We start from the raw sequence: 16429 nt of genomic DNA, 5'->3' as shown, positions 1-16429 counted from the left end.
GCCAGCACTATAGAATGTTTCCTTGGGACTTCATTGCTTTCTTGCTTTTCCCTCCGAAAAGCCCTGCTGTGAGGTTAGAGACAGAGGGGAGAAGAGGGAAGGGACCGCGTTTAGTAAACGCTTACTATGCGCCCACGGATGCAGTTCATTTCTCTGCTTCCTGCCGAATAGCACGAATCACACCGGCTCGGCCCCAGCCACACTCAGCAGGTGTGCTACTTAACCTCTCAGCGCCTCAGCTTTCTTTTCTGTAGAACAGGATTAAGAACACTTTCTACTTGGTAGAGCTGCTATAAAAGTAAATGAGATGATGCCTGTAAGATGCTCAGCGCACAGTGTGGCCTGCAGGAAGGACTCTAAATGCTGGCTCTGGTTATTCCCCACTACTACCTTTGGAGGCAGTTGTCATAACCCCATCTTCCAGAAGAGCAATCTGTGGTCAGGTGAGTTGCCCAGCTGTAGGGGCAGAAGCTGGTGGGCACTGGGGTGGCTCAGTCAGTTAAGCGTCTGCCTTTGGCTCAGGGCATGATCTCAGAGTCCTGGGATCGAGTCCCACATCGGGCTCCCTGCTCACCGGGGAGTCAGCTTCTCTCTTTCCCTCTGCCCCTCCCTTCTGCTTATGCTCTCTTTCTCTCTCTCTCACTCACTCTCTCAAAATAAATAAAATCTTTTAAAAAAGAAGAAGCTGGTGACTCCTCAGCCCCTGTCGTGTCCACCATACTACACAAGACTCCAGGTGGCTCAGCCAGGCCTTCCCGACCTGCAGAAGTGGGGGGCAGAGGGGCTCTGGAGGCTGCATGCCCTGCAGTACCCTCTGTCAGAGTCCTAGAGCAGGGAAATTTGAAAAGACAGGGCCAGGAATCCAGGTACAAGGCTCTGAAATGAGTAGAGTAACAGAGTGTTCCGGCAGAGAGAACAGTCTCCTGAAGGCCCTGAGGTGAGGGAGAACTCAGTTACTTTGAGGAGTTAACCAGTAAATGGGCCGAAAGACAGCGGGAATGAGAAGAAAGGTCACAGAGGAAGGCGGGGCTGAGATCAATGCAGTACTTCAGGGGCTGGTGGGATGAATTTGGATTTTGCTGGATGTGGAACGGAAAAGCATCAAAGATTGAATGAAGCAGGGGAATGATCCAATGTCTGATTTGCAGACATCACCCCGGCTGCTCGTATACAAAATAGATAGACCTTGGGCCAAGGGCAAGGGCAGAACAGGGATGCAGTGAAGAGACTCCTCTGGGTGAGGCATGACAGAGACCAGGTGGTGACCATGGAGGGGGAAGGAGGGCAGATCCACACTGAGCTTCGCAAGTAGAAATGGCAGGACCTGGTGAGGGATTGTATATGAGTGGAAGACAAGGAGGAATCCAGCATGACTTCTGGTTTCCAGCTTCAGCAGTCTGGACAGGTGGTGCCCTCACCGAGCTGCGGAAGGCTAGAGGGAGCGGGCTTGTGACTTGACATGTGAAGTTTGAAGTGTGAAGGAGGCAGTCAGGTTGGCAAATCTAGAGCTCTGGAGAGAGGCTGTGGGCTGTATGGGGAGTCATCAACACATACTATTAAGGGAAAGGGTTAAGAACTTCCAGGGACCAACAGAGAGAGAGGAGGACCCAAGCCTGGTCCTGATCCGGTCCTAGGGGCCTGTAACACAAAAGTCCCTAACACGGAGGCACCTGTGTAGAAGGGGTTGCGACATGGCCACAGACATCAGGAGAGGCCCTTGGAGTGTGGTGGACATCTGAGAAAAAGGATGTCCACAAGGACAGACAACCAGGAGGTCGCTGAGGACTTCGTGTGACTCAGCACCCTGCCTTTTCCTCCTCACCGAGTGGCCTTCAGAAGCCTGTGTCTCCACCACCTGCCCCTGGGGGGACATGGCTCTGGCCCTCTGGGTGCAGAGGCCAAGGCCCTGCCTGACTGCCTCCAAATAAAGCCTCCCCGGCGGCTGCTCTTCGGACATCAGGCATTGCCCTGGCGGGAGACTCCTCTCTGGTGACTCGGCTCTGGGTAGGCCCCTGAGGCACTAGGTAGAGCCAGTCGGCCCCTTGGTGCAGGCCTCATGTGGTTAGGATCAGCTGCCCTGCCCCTTCTCAGGCTCTGGGAGGTGCTCAGTTTGGGGCCCTGACTTTCCTGCTTGCCTCAGTGCCTCTCTGGCTGTGGCTGCCCATCAGAGGGAGGAAACACTTCCCTTTGAATTTGAGGAATGCCAGCTCAGTAGGCCAGCTCAGTAGGCCCTCAGTAGGTATTTCCATCAGGTTTCCACAGCCCTTTCTTCCCTCAGAGAAGCCTTCGAGAGCATTTTCCCCACCCCTGAGGGAGGCCTCTCCCACGGGACCAAGTCTTACTCTGTGCCCTGTGTCCTTTGCAAAAGGGTCTGCTTTCTTTTTGTATGGTCTCTGCAAATATTTAATTTTTGAAAAAAAAAAACAGGAAATGACCTTTCTGGTAAATTTGGAAAACAATTTAGAGTTGTACTGGAATGGGCCTGAGCAATGAGGACTAATAGCTGCAGTCTTGGAACAGACCATGTAGCTCTTGGCAGAGCCCAGGGCCTCTTCCGTTTACAGAGCTGGGGGGAGTGTTAGGAACTGAAGGGAGAAGGCAGCTCCTTCTTGACAGTGGGGCTTGACAGTGAGCGCCCAAAGCAAGCACCTGCAAGAGCCTCTGACCCCGGGCCACCAAGGGTCTGGGTCTGGGTCTGGGAAGCTGTGTCCAAGAGTCTTCCCTTCCATCCTGGGCATTCAGAGTCAAATGCCTTACAAGTGACCAGACCCCAAGAAAGCCCCCAAATCTCAGGATGAAGAAGAGCAGAGGAATGTCACTCTTGAGCACTTCATAGGGCTGGAGCCGAGATGGGAGATAGTAGATTGCTGTAGACCCAGATTGGCTGTTGACTCTGCCTGGATCACCCCCTGTCCAGCTTTTCTGTAGATCTCAACACAAGGTCACCTGCTTAAGGAGGCTTTCCCTGACCAGACAACCCTTAACTAAATATCCACACGCAGAGAACCTGTTCTCCTCTTTCTTTGCACTTATCTCTTATCTGTGATGATCAGTCATTTACCTGTTCAGTGCCTTGTTCTCTTATCAGATGGTAAATGTCTTTTTAGTCTCCAGTGTTTACCCCATGCTGGCACAGCCCCTGGCGTGTAGAAGGTGCTCAGTAAACAGTGAGTGAGTGAATGAATGAATAAGAGGGAGGGAGGAACGAAGGAAGAAATGAAGAAATGTCAGGACTGGAGGAGCTGTAGAGAGCATATTGCAACCTTTATTATATTCAGATGGGGGAAAAGGAAGCTGGGAGAAAGGAAGGGGGATCACCCTTCAGCATGGAGACTGAGCCAGACCTTTGGCCACTGTTTTGATGCAGGGCTGCACACCCTTTGCTCTTTCTGCCCTGGAATCTGGAACATCTAATATTTACTCATTCATCAAATATTCATTGAGCTTCAGCCGTACGCTGGGCCTTTCAGATGTAGCAGGATACACACCAGCCAGGGCTACCACTTGTGCGGAACTTACGTTCCCTTCAGCACCCTAAAGAACAAAAGAAGGAAGTGGAAGTTTTTGGCCTTCTGCACACCATTAAACATAGAGTAAAAACAAAGGAGTTGAACGAAAATGTCAAGAACACCGTTTTACTGATAAGACACCCAATGAAAACAGGCCATACTAGTGACTTATTGATTGCGTACCTCGCACATTCCACATACCATATCAAACTCTATGCACATCGTCTCTTTCAGTCTTCTCAACAGCCCCCCGATCAGCAGGGTGTTACTGTTATCCCCACACTGCTGAGGAAGCGAGTCCAGAGAGGTGAGAGGAGTTGTCTGAGGTCTCCCAGCTAGTGAAAAGGGGCGCTGGGACATGTTTACACTAGGTGCCTCCTACCACACCACACACCCCCCTTGGAGACTTGTAGTGTCAGTGGGGCTCCCGAGGGGGTAGAGTAGTGTAGGAGAAAGAGCTCTGGACCAAGAGTTAGGACCCCTAGATGCAAGAACTTTGGGCGACACACTTTTCTTTCTGGGCCTCAGTATCCCCAGCTATTAATGAGAGGCTTCTCAGGATGAGCTCTGGGATCCCCTTCAGTTTGATTATTCCATAAATGGTTTTCTAGCTCATACCTTATAGGAAATAAATTCCAGATAAATCAAAGCCTTAAATGTGAAAAATAAAGCCGTGAAGGCGTAAGAAATAAACAAGGGAGAATTCTTTACTAAACTCAGAGTAGGGAAGCTATTTCTCAGTGTGATCCAGAACCACTCCCCCTGCTCGTGCATTCTCTGTCTCTCTCTGACAAATAAAATCTGAAAAAAAAATTTTTTTTTAAGAAGAGGGAAATAATCAGTCTACAGTAGTGAGACAATAGTATACCACACAGTCAATGAAAAAAAGAAAGTTTTAGCTATAAAAGATTTTGGGTTTGTTTCTTGGGTTTTGATGTAATCAGTGCTGTGACATCAGGGTGATCTGGAATTGTTTCCAGGTTATATTTTTAAATGAAAAAAGCAAGATAAAAAAACAACTTTCTGTTTGAAATAAAAGGAGTGAGGGGGAGGGAATGTATATATTGCATTCAGTACACCTGGAAGCACAGAGGAAGTGCTTGCCCTGGGGAGGGTGTCTGAGTCCGAGGAGGCCTCTGAGCGCTCTTGCCTTTGCCTTTTGTACCTTCTGAGGTTTGGGGTTTCTTTTCATTATTAAGCTTTATGTTACATGTTACACTTTTCAAAGTATTTTCACATGTGTATTACTTGCATTTTAAAATCTCTTTCCATGGTACTGATTTTCAAATCTGAAATCTGAACCTAATTTTAATTTGAATTTATAACTATATTCAAGAGATTTAAGTGAAAGATGAAACCAGTGAGCCTTTATCTTCACAGGAGAAGACATGATTTTGGAGGACAGTTATTGGGTCTTACTATTTTCTTGATGTGGAATTTAAAATGTGTATCGTTAATTATACATGTTCGAGGCAGAAATAATTATTTAACAATATAATGCAGAGTTTTGCTTGTCGCATTTCGATCTCTACCTCTGGACCTTTAAAGTCACCTCTACCAGTTTTTCTAGTGAACTTCTTGTCTCTACATTGTTACTAGTCTCTCTCTCTCTGAAATGACTGTCTCTGTGGACATTATTAAAAGTCTGGGCAAATGAGACAGAATGAACCTATAGTCTCAATGCCTGCAAAAGCACTGGACTAGGAGCAGCCCCTCTCTCTGGCTCTGTTGCTGTTGTAGGTTCTTTCCTCCATTCTCTCTCTCTGTCTCTTTCTCTTTAATGAAGTATAGTTGACATACAATGTTGCATTAGTTTCATCCGTACAATGTAGTGATTTGGCAGGTTTATACCTTACACTATGTTCACTGCAGTGCTGTTATGATATCCTTGACTATATTCCCCATGCTGTGCCTTTCATCCCCGTGACTTATTCATTCTGTTACTGGAAGCCTGTACCTCCCATTCCTTCACCCATTGTGTCCATCCCCCTTCCCCCCTCCCCTGTGGCAACCACCGGTTTGTCCTCTGCATTTGTAGGTCTCTTTATGCTTTTGCTTTGTTTCTTTATTCATTTGTTTTATTTTTCAGATTCTACGTATGAGTGAAATCATATGGTATTTGTCTTTTTCTCTCTGACTTATTTCACTTAGTGTGATACACTCTAGGTCCATGCATATTGTCTCCAATAGCAAGATCTTCTTTTTTTATGATGAAATAATTCCATTGTGTACATGTACCACATTTTTATTCATTCATCTATGCATGGACACTTGGGTTGCTTCCATATCTTGGCTATTGTAAATAATGCTGCAATAAACAGGGCATCTGGGTGGCTCAGTCGGTTAAGTGTCTGCCTTTAGCTCAGGTCATGATCTAGGGGTCCTGGGATCGAGCCCCAAATCAGGCTCCCTGCTCAGTGGGGAGTCTGCTTCTCTCTCTCCCTCTGCCCTTCCCCCCTGCTCATGCTCTCTTTCTCACTCTATCAAATGAATAAATAAAATCTTTAAAAAGGAATAATGCTGCAGTAAACATAGAGGTGTATATGTTTTTTCAAATTAGTGTTTATATTTTCTTTGGGTAAATACCCAGTAGTGGAATTGCTGGTCATATGGTAATTCTATTTCTAATTTTTTGAGGAACCCCTATAACTTTTCCACAGCGGCTGTACCAGTTTATATTCCCACCAACAGTGCGTAAAGGTTCCTTTTTCCCCCACATCCTCACCAATAATACATGTTAGTTCTCGTCTTTTTTATTCTAGCCGTTGTGACAGGTGTGAGGTGGTAGCTCATTGTGGTTTGGATCCGCATTTCCCTGATGCTGAGTGATCTTGAGCATCTTTTCATGTGTTGGCCATCTGAGTGTCTTTTGGAAAAATGTTCAGATCCTCTGTCCATTTTAATCAGATTATTTATGCTTTTTTGTTTTGGGCTGTATAAGGTCTTTATATATTTTGGATTAATCCCTTATTAGGTATATCATTTGCAAATACCTTCTCCCATTCAGTAGGTTTACCTTTTCGTTCTGTTGATGTGATGTGGGTTTCCTTCTCTGTGCAAAAGCTTTTTATTTTGATGTAGTCCCAATAGCTTTTGTTTTTGTTTCACTTGCCTTAAGGGACATGCCTAGGAAAATGTCTCTTATGGCCAATGTCAGAGAGATTACTGCCTGCTTTCTTCTAGGAGTTTCATGGTTTTAGGTCACACATTTAGGTCTTCAATCCATTTTGAGTTTATTTTGGTGTATGGTATAAGAAAGTAGCCCAGTTTTCCCAGCACTATTTATTAAGAGACTGTCTTTTCCCCCATTGTATATTCTTACCTCCTTTGTCATAGATTAATTGACCATATAAGCATGGGTTTATTTCTGGGTTCTCTGTTCTGTTCCGTTGATCTATGTGTCTGTTTTTTTGCCAGTACCATACTGTTTTGATACGACAGCTTTGTTGCCTGTCTTGAAATGTGATACCTCCCACTTTGGTCTTCTTTCTCAAGATTGCTTTGGCTATTCGGGGTCTTATTGGTTCCATATAAATTTTAGTATTATTTCTTACAGTTCTGTGAAAAATGCTATTGGTATTTTGATAGGGATGACATTAAATCTATAGATTGCTTTGGTAGCGTGGACATTTTAACAATATTAATTCTTCCAATCCATGATCATGGAATATCTTTCCATTTGTTTGTGTTTCTTTCTTTCATTAGTATTTTATAATTTTCTGAGTACCGGTCTTTCACCTTCTTGGTTATTCCTAAGGATTTTATTCTTTTTGGTGCATGTTCTTTTTGAGTTTTATACTACGTGTAGCACACATACTCAAAAATGAAATGATTTAAAAAGTGAATGTTTTCACTATGAAGAATACAAAAAAAATTTTAAGTCGTAATTTAAATATGTGATTATATCATTGAGATTTTTCTTCATTTAACAATTGTGGACATTTTCCTGAGTCTTTTAAAAATATTCACAAACATGGAGCACCCGGATGGCTCAATCAGTTAAGCGTCTGATTCTTGATTTTGGCTCAGGTCACGATCTCTCCGGATTGAGCCCCAGGTCAGACTCCACACTCAACAGCAGGGAGCCTGCTTAAGATTCTCTCCCTCAGCCCCTCCCCCTGCCTGTGTGCTCTCTCTCTCTCTCAAATGAGATAAATTTATGAACATTTTAATGCCTGAAGTATATTTCATTTGGCTATAAATTGGTGAAATATGTATATATTTCTCTGTTGTCTATATAGGAGGTCATTTTGGTGTCATAGTTTTTGACTATTACAAATAATACCATAGTGAATATCTTTGTACGTTTATCTTCATGCACAACTTGGACTCTTAGAATCAGTTATTATGAGGGGCGCCTGGGTGGCTCAGTCAGCTAAGCGTCTTCCTTTCGCTCAGGTCACGATCCCAGGGTTCTAGGATCAAGCCTCACATTAGGGTCCCTGCCTGCTCAGCAGGGAGCCTGCTTCTCCGTCTCCCTCTCTGCTCCCCCTGCTTGTGCTCTCTAGCATGCTCTCTCTTCCTCTCTCTCAAATAAAATCTTAAAAATAAATCATTATGAGCTTAGTTACTCAAGGATATGAAAAAAGTTGAAGTTCCTTGATGCATCTGAGCAAATCACTCCCCAGAGAGGCTCTGGCAGTTTATACTCTCATTAGCAGTTTGATAATGACCATTTTCTGACACAGTTTCCAACTCCAAGGATTCATTTCCCCGTTGCTGTTGACTTTAAAGAACAGAGAGCAAGAATTCAAATGTTGAAGAAGAGTGAAATTGTGTGCTTGTGCTGGGCTCAGGGGGTTCCCCTAACTAAACCCAAAATCGCTTCGGAATCCCTCTTCCCCAAGAGGATGAGGGTGGGGCAGGGGCAGCTGGAGCACGTTGGCCGCATTGGTGTTTTCTAGGTTTGGGCTTTGCGCTTGGCACACTTCCCTCTCTGAGCCAGGAGGGTCAGCTCCCTGCACAAGGCAGCGTGTAAGGCAAGGGCAGGAGCCAAAGCCCCAGGGTGTCTATTCCAGCAGGAAGCTGGCCTTTTACAAGGAGCTTATAGCTCCATCCCACAGTGTCAGATCCTAGAGATAGCAGATAAGCACATCGCAGCAGTCTACAGTGGACAGAGTCCTTTCCCAGCAGTCCTAAGGAGTCACTCTATCATCTGCACAGATAGGGACAAGAGAGATGGAGGGAAGATAGATAGGTAGACAGAAATTTGAAAAATATTTATTGATCACATAGTCTTTGCCACGCACTGGTCAGAATCTAAGCATGCAATACGTGCCCTCCTTAATACCCACGGTGCACTGGGTGTTATATGCAAGTAATGAATCATGGAACTTTACGTCAAAAACTAGGGATGTACTGTATGGTGACTAACATAATATAATAAAAAAAGCATTATTAAAAAAAAAAAAAAGAATCTAAGGATGGAGCAGCCAGAGTATGTTGGCTGAGCTCCCTGGATTAGGCCTTTTGGTCTGGCACAACGAACTCCCTGTTCTCGTGGAACCGACATTCTAGTTGGGAAAGAGCTAAGGAGACAGGGCTTGGGGGGATGGTGTGGCCTGCCCAGGGTCTGTCCCTTGCCCTCGGCCGCAGATGTAACATGGAGGATGAGCCTGGGCCTGGGAGCCAGATGGGTCTGCCCAAGGCCTTTCTGAGTCACGGTTCTAAACTCACCTCACTGACCTCAGAGGGCTACTGTGGCCATTCAGTAAGTGAGGACCAGAAAGCATGGAATGACCTGGTAACTGTTTCCTTTCTTATTGCTGTTATTTGTCAGAAATGTCATTGTTATTCCTGTTACGGCGGTGGGTCCGTCCCCTGTTCTGAAGCTTTGAGCCATTTCCCAAGAGGGAGAACGCAGAAGTAAAACTTTGGTGACCTGTAGAAGGAACCCCTCCTGGGACTTCAGAGAATCTGTTTTGTGGTGTTCTGTTTTTTGCTGAGAAGACAAAGCACTAAGGCAACTTCTTTTGCTCAAGGCAGCCAAGAAAAGTAGTCTGAGCGCGCCCTCTGTTGGAGCTTGGGGGGATTGCCTTAGACAGGATCCGGCCCGGCCTTTATTTTACAGATGCGGTAACACAGGCCCAGGGAGGGGCAGAGCATTCTTGGAGTGCCCCGATGTATTCTTTAGTTCTCTTCTGAGCTGGGTGTTGTGGGGAGATGTGGGGCCAGCTTTCCACACCGGCAGCCCGTCCGTTATCATGCGCCGCTCTCTCTCTCTGTCACGCGTGCACGCGCGCGCACACGCGCACACACAGCGCATACCACCCCCCCCAGCCCTTACTGAGCTCCACCCCACTCCCAGGCACCTTCTGCCGAAGTCAATCACCTAATGAAAGGATCACACAGTAACTTGGGCCGATAAGAACTTCACCGTTAAAAAATAGTCTTAGAAGTTAAAAAGTTCCCCTTCATTAGAAAGAACCACACTTGACAAGGTTTTTTCCCTTGTATCTGCTCTTTACCACAGAAACTAGTTTCTATCTTAGGTGTTGTTTTGCAATTAACAGTTTATCTCAGAAACTTTGCTATATCCGTGGTCCATCTGGTGTGATTTGACTGCCTTCAGAAAAGCAGAGGTACTCAAAAACAGAGATTTACATAAAGACCTCATACTGTCTCTAATGGTTGAAAACTGGAAATACCTCCATGTTTATTTCTAGGGGACTGATCAAATCTTGGTATAACCAAGTACATGTGTACAAAACTCATCTAGAGGGAACCGTAATGACATGTTCTAGAGTGTTCTACAGAGTAGGCTATAAAATACAATGTATAGTATGAGTCCCCCGACATTTTCAAATATATATGGCTCTTTATATGTGATGTTCTCTTCTCTCTCTGGTTTGTCTTATCAACCAGCAGATTAATCATCTGTATTATCAACCAAGGATTAATCATCTCTGTAGCAGTAACTTCTAATTTCCTTTCTTCCCTATATCATCCCCCGTCTCTGAGTTCCAGCCCCCTACCTCCATGTACCTACTCGGTGTCTCCCCTTACAGGGCCCACAGGGCTCCCAGGGATGTGGTCAAATACTACTCTTAATCTTCACTCCACCATCATGCCCCCAAACATTCCTCCTTTGCTGTTCATTGCTCAGTAAGCCACACTTCCGCTTAGTCATGTCAGAAAGCTTCCTTCCTCACTGACCATCTTTTCACATCTCATCTGCAGGAGCCCCACAACTTGCCCGTTCTGGGCCCTGCTCAGCCCAGTTGCAGAGTCCTCTTTGAAAATGCAGATCTGATCTTTCATGACCTGCAACCAAGTTGCAGACATGATCTGGCCCCTGCCTGGCTTGGCAGCACTCTTAGCGTCCCTGTCCCTCTCCCAGCATACTCCCGCCCGTGGTTCTTTTGGTTCTTGCATTTCACCGTACCCTTCCCTCCCCCGAGCCTTCACACACGCTCTTCCCCTCAGCTTGTCTAAATAACACCTGTTCTTCCTTGGAGTTCCTTTAAAATGTTGCTTCCTGATCCCCAGTCTGGGTCAGACCCTGCTACGTCACTCCAGCACCCTGCCTTCTCCCTGGAAGCCCTGTGCACCCTCGGAGTTCCTTGGGTGATTTAGGCAATGTGCTGTGGCCCCCAGCACACTGTTGGCTCCTTGGGGGCAGAGACCATGGCTGACTTGCTCGCGGCTGCATCTCCGGCACCTGGCCAGAGCTAGATAGTTATCAATAACTTGAGCGGAAAGACAAAGAGTGTTCTTTAAACTGTTGGTACTGGTTTCCTGGGTGTGGAATTATGGGTGATTTATTTTCTTTGTACTTTTCTTTGCTGTTTTGTCTTCAGTGATCTAGACAAAAAACTCATTTTGTCAAAAGACATCCGTGCTGGGGCCCAGAGAGGAGTCTTCCCTGTGGACTGCACCTGGCCTCACCTGTCCTCCTGCCCCTGTTCCCACAGGTCTGAGGAGCGATGCGACAGGCATGATGGAGGTTGAGTCCTCCTACTCGGACTTCATTTCCTGTGACCGGACAGGGCGTCGGAACGCGGTTCCTGACATCCAGGGGGACTCTGAGGCTGTGAGCGTGAGGAAGCTGGCTGGAGACATGGGCGAGCTGACACTTGAAGGGGCAGGTCAGAACAGATGGGTCTTCATCCCTGCACATGAGCCCCTCTGCTGGGCTCCAGGGACCACCCTTCAAGTCCTAGACTGCCCACTTTATTTTTTAAAGATTTTGAGAGAGAGGGAGAAAGAGCGAGACAGAGCACAAGCAGGGACAGAGGCCGAGGGAGAAGCAGGCTCCCTGCTGAGCGAGGAGCTCGATGTGGGGCTCGATTCCAGGACAGCAGGATCATGACCTGAGCCAAAGGCAGATGCTTAACCGACTGAGCCACCCAGGTGTCCCTAAACTCCCCACTTTAAATCAGGCCCCAGTTTCATGGTCAATGGCCAAGAGGCCAACCAGCTTCTAGGCCGGAGGGTGCCAGTGTCTCAGGCCCTGAGTACTCTCTGGCCAAGCATCCTGGCCTCCTCCCTTTCCTCATCGCCCCACCCTCCACCCACCCACAGGTCCTGTCAGTTCTCTTCCCAGACACATCCCAGGTCCTTCTACTTCCCTCCGTCCCCACAGCCCCCACCTGGCTCACTCACGGCCTATGCCTGGCCTCCCCGCCCCACTCCCCACCAGCCAGCCAGCGGCCAGCAGGGCTCACTCAAACTGTCCTATCCCATCATGTCTCTGCCTCAAGCCTCCTGTCACACAGTGAAGCAGGAGTCATCAGCGCCATACTGTGTGACCAGGCCCTGCCCTGCCTCTTGGATCCCATCGGGGCCCCTCTGCCCTCACCTTTTGTCCTCCAGTCACACCCACCATGGATCTGTTTCTGTCAAGGCACAGGCCTACCCTGTCCAGAGCCTCCTATGTCATGGTTTCTTCTGCTAGAACCTTCCCACCCAGTCCTGTGGCTGGTGCTCAGAGGGGCCTGCCTGAACAGTGAGTGACAAAGTTTCATGCATTTGAAGGTGAGCTCACGAGAGCAGGTGCTCGGAAACCACAGGCCGCATGAATGAACAAACGCGGGCAGTAGCAGCCGCCAACCCCCTTAGTGCCTGGGGCACCCCTCCTTCTCTTTCTGTCCTAGTGGACTCTCCTCTGCTCAGTCCACTGGTCAGCCCTGGGACCTCGCTGTGGGCAGCCTTCCCTCACCCTCCTGCACTGGGTAGAGCCCTCTCCTCCCTGTCCCCATAGTTCCGTGGAGGCGCTGTCACATCACTTTCCACAGCAGACTGCCACTCTGGGTCCCGTGGGTCTCCCACGGAGCTGTCCTGGAGGACCGCCGCTTACCACCCCCCCCCTTGTAGTCTCCAGTCTAGAGCTCTTGGTGCTCGTTAGCCAGCAGTGACCACTGAGTATAAAGCAGACGGGGGCATGGACTCAACCCTGTTAACTCTTGTTAAAGATGGACCAACAGGCCCAACAGGCTGGGTGGCTTGCTCAGGGCCACCAGCAGGTTAACGTAGTTAGAACAGCCCCCAGCGCAAGGAAGCACACTCCACACCCCTTCCCTGGTCCAGCGGTCAGCCCCCCTGTCCTGTGGCCCACATGCCTCACAGCTCGCTCAGCCTGCTGCCGCTGACCCAGCCAGAGGAAAGCGCATCTGTTTCTCAACAACCCCCGATGGACCTTAACACACTGCTCTCTCAGGCTGGCTCTTCCTGCCCTCCCCTCACCTGGCTCACGTCTCTCAGTGTTAGAGATCCAGACCGCTCTCTGCTGAGAAACCTTCCTGACCACCTGCCCCTCAAGCAGGAGGCGGCACCTCCGCTCCCAGCCACTCCATAACCCCACTTAGCACAGCAGCCCTCTAGGCTGGGGGCTTCTGCCTCCTGGGTCTTTGTCTTGTGCACGTGGCACATGGCATCTGGCAGGTGGGACAGGTTGCCTAGTCAAGGGCTGTTCTCCGACCAGCATGCCTCTCTCCCACACGGGGTGTGCAGCCAGAGGGCTTGCTCAGAGCTGCAGCCTTATCCTCGGCCCTGGTAAATTTTGTCCCCGCCCCCCCCTCAGCAGTGGTAGCCACTCATCCTTGGACCCAAGCCCTTCGAATACCTGTTTCCTCTAATTTGGAATCCCTGAAGTGTCCCTGTCCTCTGGGTCTAGGACATTTGCCTGCCGGGGTGACAGACATTTGAAAAGGGGACCTGAGGAGGGAACAGTGTTCACTACAGGAAAGTGAAGCACTCATGCTACAGTTGTAGGCTGACCTGGCCAGGGAACCTTCCAGTGGGCCCTGCAGTGAACGGTTTCCACAGGCAGGCCTGGAGGCTATGCTCAGGCCCCCAGACTCGCTGAGGGAGCGGGCCTGCAGAGAGCCTGACCAGCAGGCCCAGCTGAGAATCTGTGTGCTTAAAACAGCCCAGGAGACGGATACCTAGCCAGATGGATGAGGAGGCAGGGCCTTGGCCCGTCCTGAAGGCCTGGCTGCCCGGCCTGCTCGTGTTTGTTAATGTTCCCTTATAACATACACAAACCTTTGCCTTTCCTGATAGCTCCGCATGTGGGGAGTGCAGACGTCTCCTTACTCTGCCGAATAATGAAACAGACAAGCCATGAAGAAAGGAGTACGGTGCCCAAGCATATGTGACCGTGAAACATTTCAAGTTGTGCCCTAGAACTGGCCCCAAAGGGGGTCCCAGGGGTACTGGTTAGTGGAAGAAATTGCTCAAGACCTTCTCCCCCGGGGCGCCTGGGTGGCTCAGGTGGTTAAACATCTGACTCTTGATTTTGGCTCAGGTCATGATCTCGGTCGTGAGCCCAAGCCCCGCATCAGAGTCTCCGTCCCTCTCCCCCTCCTTGCCCGCTCTCTCTCGTGCTCACTCGCTCTTAAAAAACAAAACAAAACCACCTTCTCCCCTGGCCAAGAGCAAGCTGGGACCGGCAGAGAGGAATTGTTACCATTGGCAAAGAACTTCCCACGTGCCACATGACCACCTGTGGGCCCTACACTCCCGTCACACAGTCCCCACCCTCATTCTACAGACCAGGAAGCAAAGGCTCAGGGAGGTGACCTAGATCGCCTGACATCCCACAGCAAGGGAATGGCAGCGCATAAATTACCGGGGCATCTGAGGAGAACGTTCCTGCTTGCCAGGGCAAGCTCAGGGTCAGAGAGAGCATCGCAAGCTGGGAAACATGCCCAAAGTGCAGACTAGTTTGTCAGGCTTCTGGAGGTCCAGAAGGACCCTCTGGGCCCAAGCTTCTGCTCCAGGTACCACCCCAGGATAGGGGGTGGGGATCGGGGTGGGGGCGGGCACAGCTGTCCAAGTTCAGGCCACATCACTCGCTGCCACCACCACCCCTCCTGAGACCGCTACATGGACAGAATGAGGCCGCGTCGAGGACAGCTGGCCTTTATAAACTCTGCAGCATGCTTTCTGGCAGGAGTTAAATGCGGTGGAAAAGACATCGGCTCCCTCCACCGCCTATCTCCAAGCCTACTGTTTTCTTCTGTGTCGTGACCTAATCATTCCAGGCTGTGTGGATTGCACGGAGAAGCTCAGGACAGGGTGGGATTGTCCTCCTTAGGCCGTGAAGGGCTCAGTCTAAGGATGCAAAGACAGAGCCCCTATCAGGGTGAGGCTGGCCTGGTAAGGACACAGCAGAGTGAAACAGCTGTGGGCTCTGCCCCAGCCACACCTTGGTTCTCCTCTGAGCACTGCTCCATGCCGGGACTCCATATTTGCCCTCTCCTTTTGGCGAGCCTGCGCAAACTTGCTGGCCCTCAGCAGCCCTTCACCAGAGGCTTGTAGCCATCCTCTGTGATCCTGGCCTTTCCTTGATCATACTGGTAGCACTACATGCATTTTCTTTGTAAATATTAACATGTCAGAGGCCGAGCTAAAGGTCCCTTTGGTCACTACCACCCCTAATCCCGCTCATGTCCTGTGCCCCAGGGCTCATCCGCTATTAGCACTTTGGGCCCTACCAGGTAGTCTTCTGTGCTTTACGTGTGTGTATATGCTCCTTTCCAGAAGGGCAGACAGAGGTGGGCACCCCAGACAAGGAAGCTAGCAACCAGCCTGAGAGCAGCGATGGAACCACCTCGTCTTGAGTCTGACCTTGCCCATGGAGGATGGAAAAGAGACCTGCTGTCCTCGCCTGGACAGGGAGCCCTGGCACTGGCCTGGCAGCCTCTACTCTGAGCCCCTGTCCCAGGCAAGCCAGGCCAGAGTGAAAAGGCACCCTCAGAGGCCACCGTGGCCCCTACCCTGGGAAAGCCCTCCACCTGCACCCTCAGGCTCCACTCGCCCACCACCTCCTCACTGTGCCCAGGTACACTTCCAGGACCCGGTAGCTGGGGGGCAGTGTTTATTCAGTGGGTACCTGGGTGAGCGGCCCCCCCAAGAACGCACCTCCATAGGTGGCCTGGGCAGCAACCACAGCCCAGCCCTGCCCCCATTCCCTCTAAGCCCAACCTCTGGGTCAAGATCTTCATATCCCCTTTTTTAAAAACACTTTTAAACTTTTTAAAAACTTTAAACTTTTTTTCAGCAGAGGAGGAGGGAGCTGTGGTTTTGTGTTTTTGTTGTTTTTTGGTTTTGGGGGGTTTTTTTGGTTTTTTTGGAAGGCATTATTATAAGCTAAACTGACCATCTATGCAGCTCTGCGTCCCCTCACAGAGCTCCACAGATCCATTTCTAGGGAAGGGGTTTTGTGCTCAAAACTGATCAACTCTTTGCCCTTTCTACCAAGATAAGTGACACCTAGGACCCAGGAAATAAATGCTGATGATTTGTGTGACTGGTTTATGATTATTTCTCCTTTAAACAGCAAAAGCAGGGGTGGGCCTGGTTTCCCCAAGTCCACAGTTAGCTGGGATCCATCACTGCCCCGGGCTTCTGTGCAAGGAAGTACCTGAGAAGAGGCTGGTTTTCACAGAGGCTGGCACCCTCCTTGGCCTGGTACC

General features: G+C 49.3%; 1 protein-coding gene across 4 annotated transcripts in view; it reads left to right on the top strand.

Moving 5' to 3' along the window:
- PKIG (cAMP-dependent protein kinase inhibitor gamma) overlaps positions 1-16269 on the top strand; it is a 93176-nt gene extending 76907 nt beyond the window's left edge. For all 4 annotated transcript variants that reach the window (XM_034639757.1, XM_034639759.1, XM_034639754.1 and 1 more), the window contains 2 exons: positions 11423-11596; positions 15495-16269. In XM_034639757.1, coding sequence (XP_034495648.1) covers positions 11446-11596; positions 15495-15574 — 231 coding nt within the window. In that variant the 5' untranslated portion in view covers positions 11423-11445 and the 3' untranslated portion in view covers positions 15575-16269. The remainder of the gene's footprint in view (positions 1-11422; positions 11597-15494) is intronic.
- Positions 16270-16429: the final 160 nt, after the last annotated feature.

This window comes from Ailuropoda melanoleuca, chromosome 13 (assembly GCF_002007445.2).
Source record: "Ailuropoda melanoleuca isolate Jingjing chromosome 13, ASM200744v2, whole genome shotgun sequence".
In the NCBI taxonomy this organism is placed as follows: domain Eukaryota; kingdom Metazoa; phylum Chordata; class Mammalia; order Carnivora; family Ursidae; genus Ailuropoda; species Ailuropoda melanoleuca.
The sequence above is the reverse complement of the archived record's forward strand: the minus strand, read 5'-3'. Positions and strand labels throughout refer to the sequence as shown.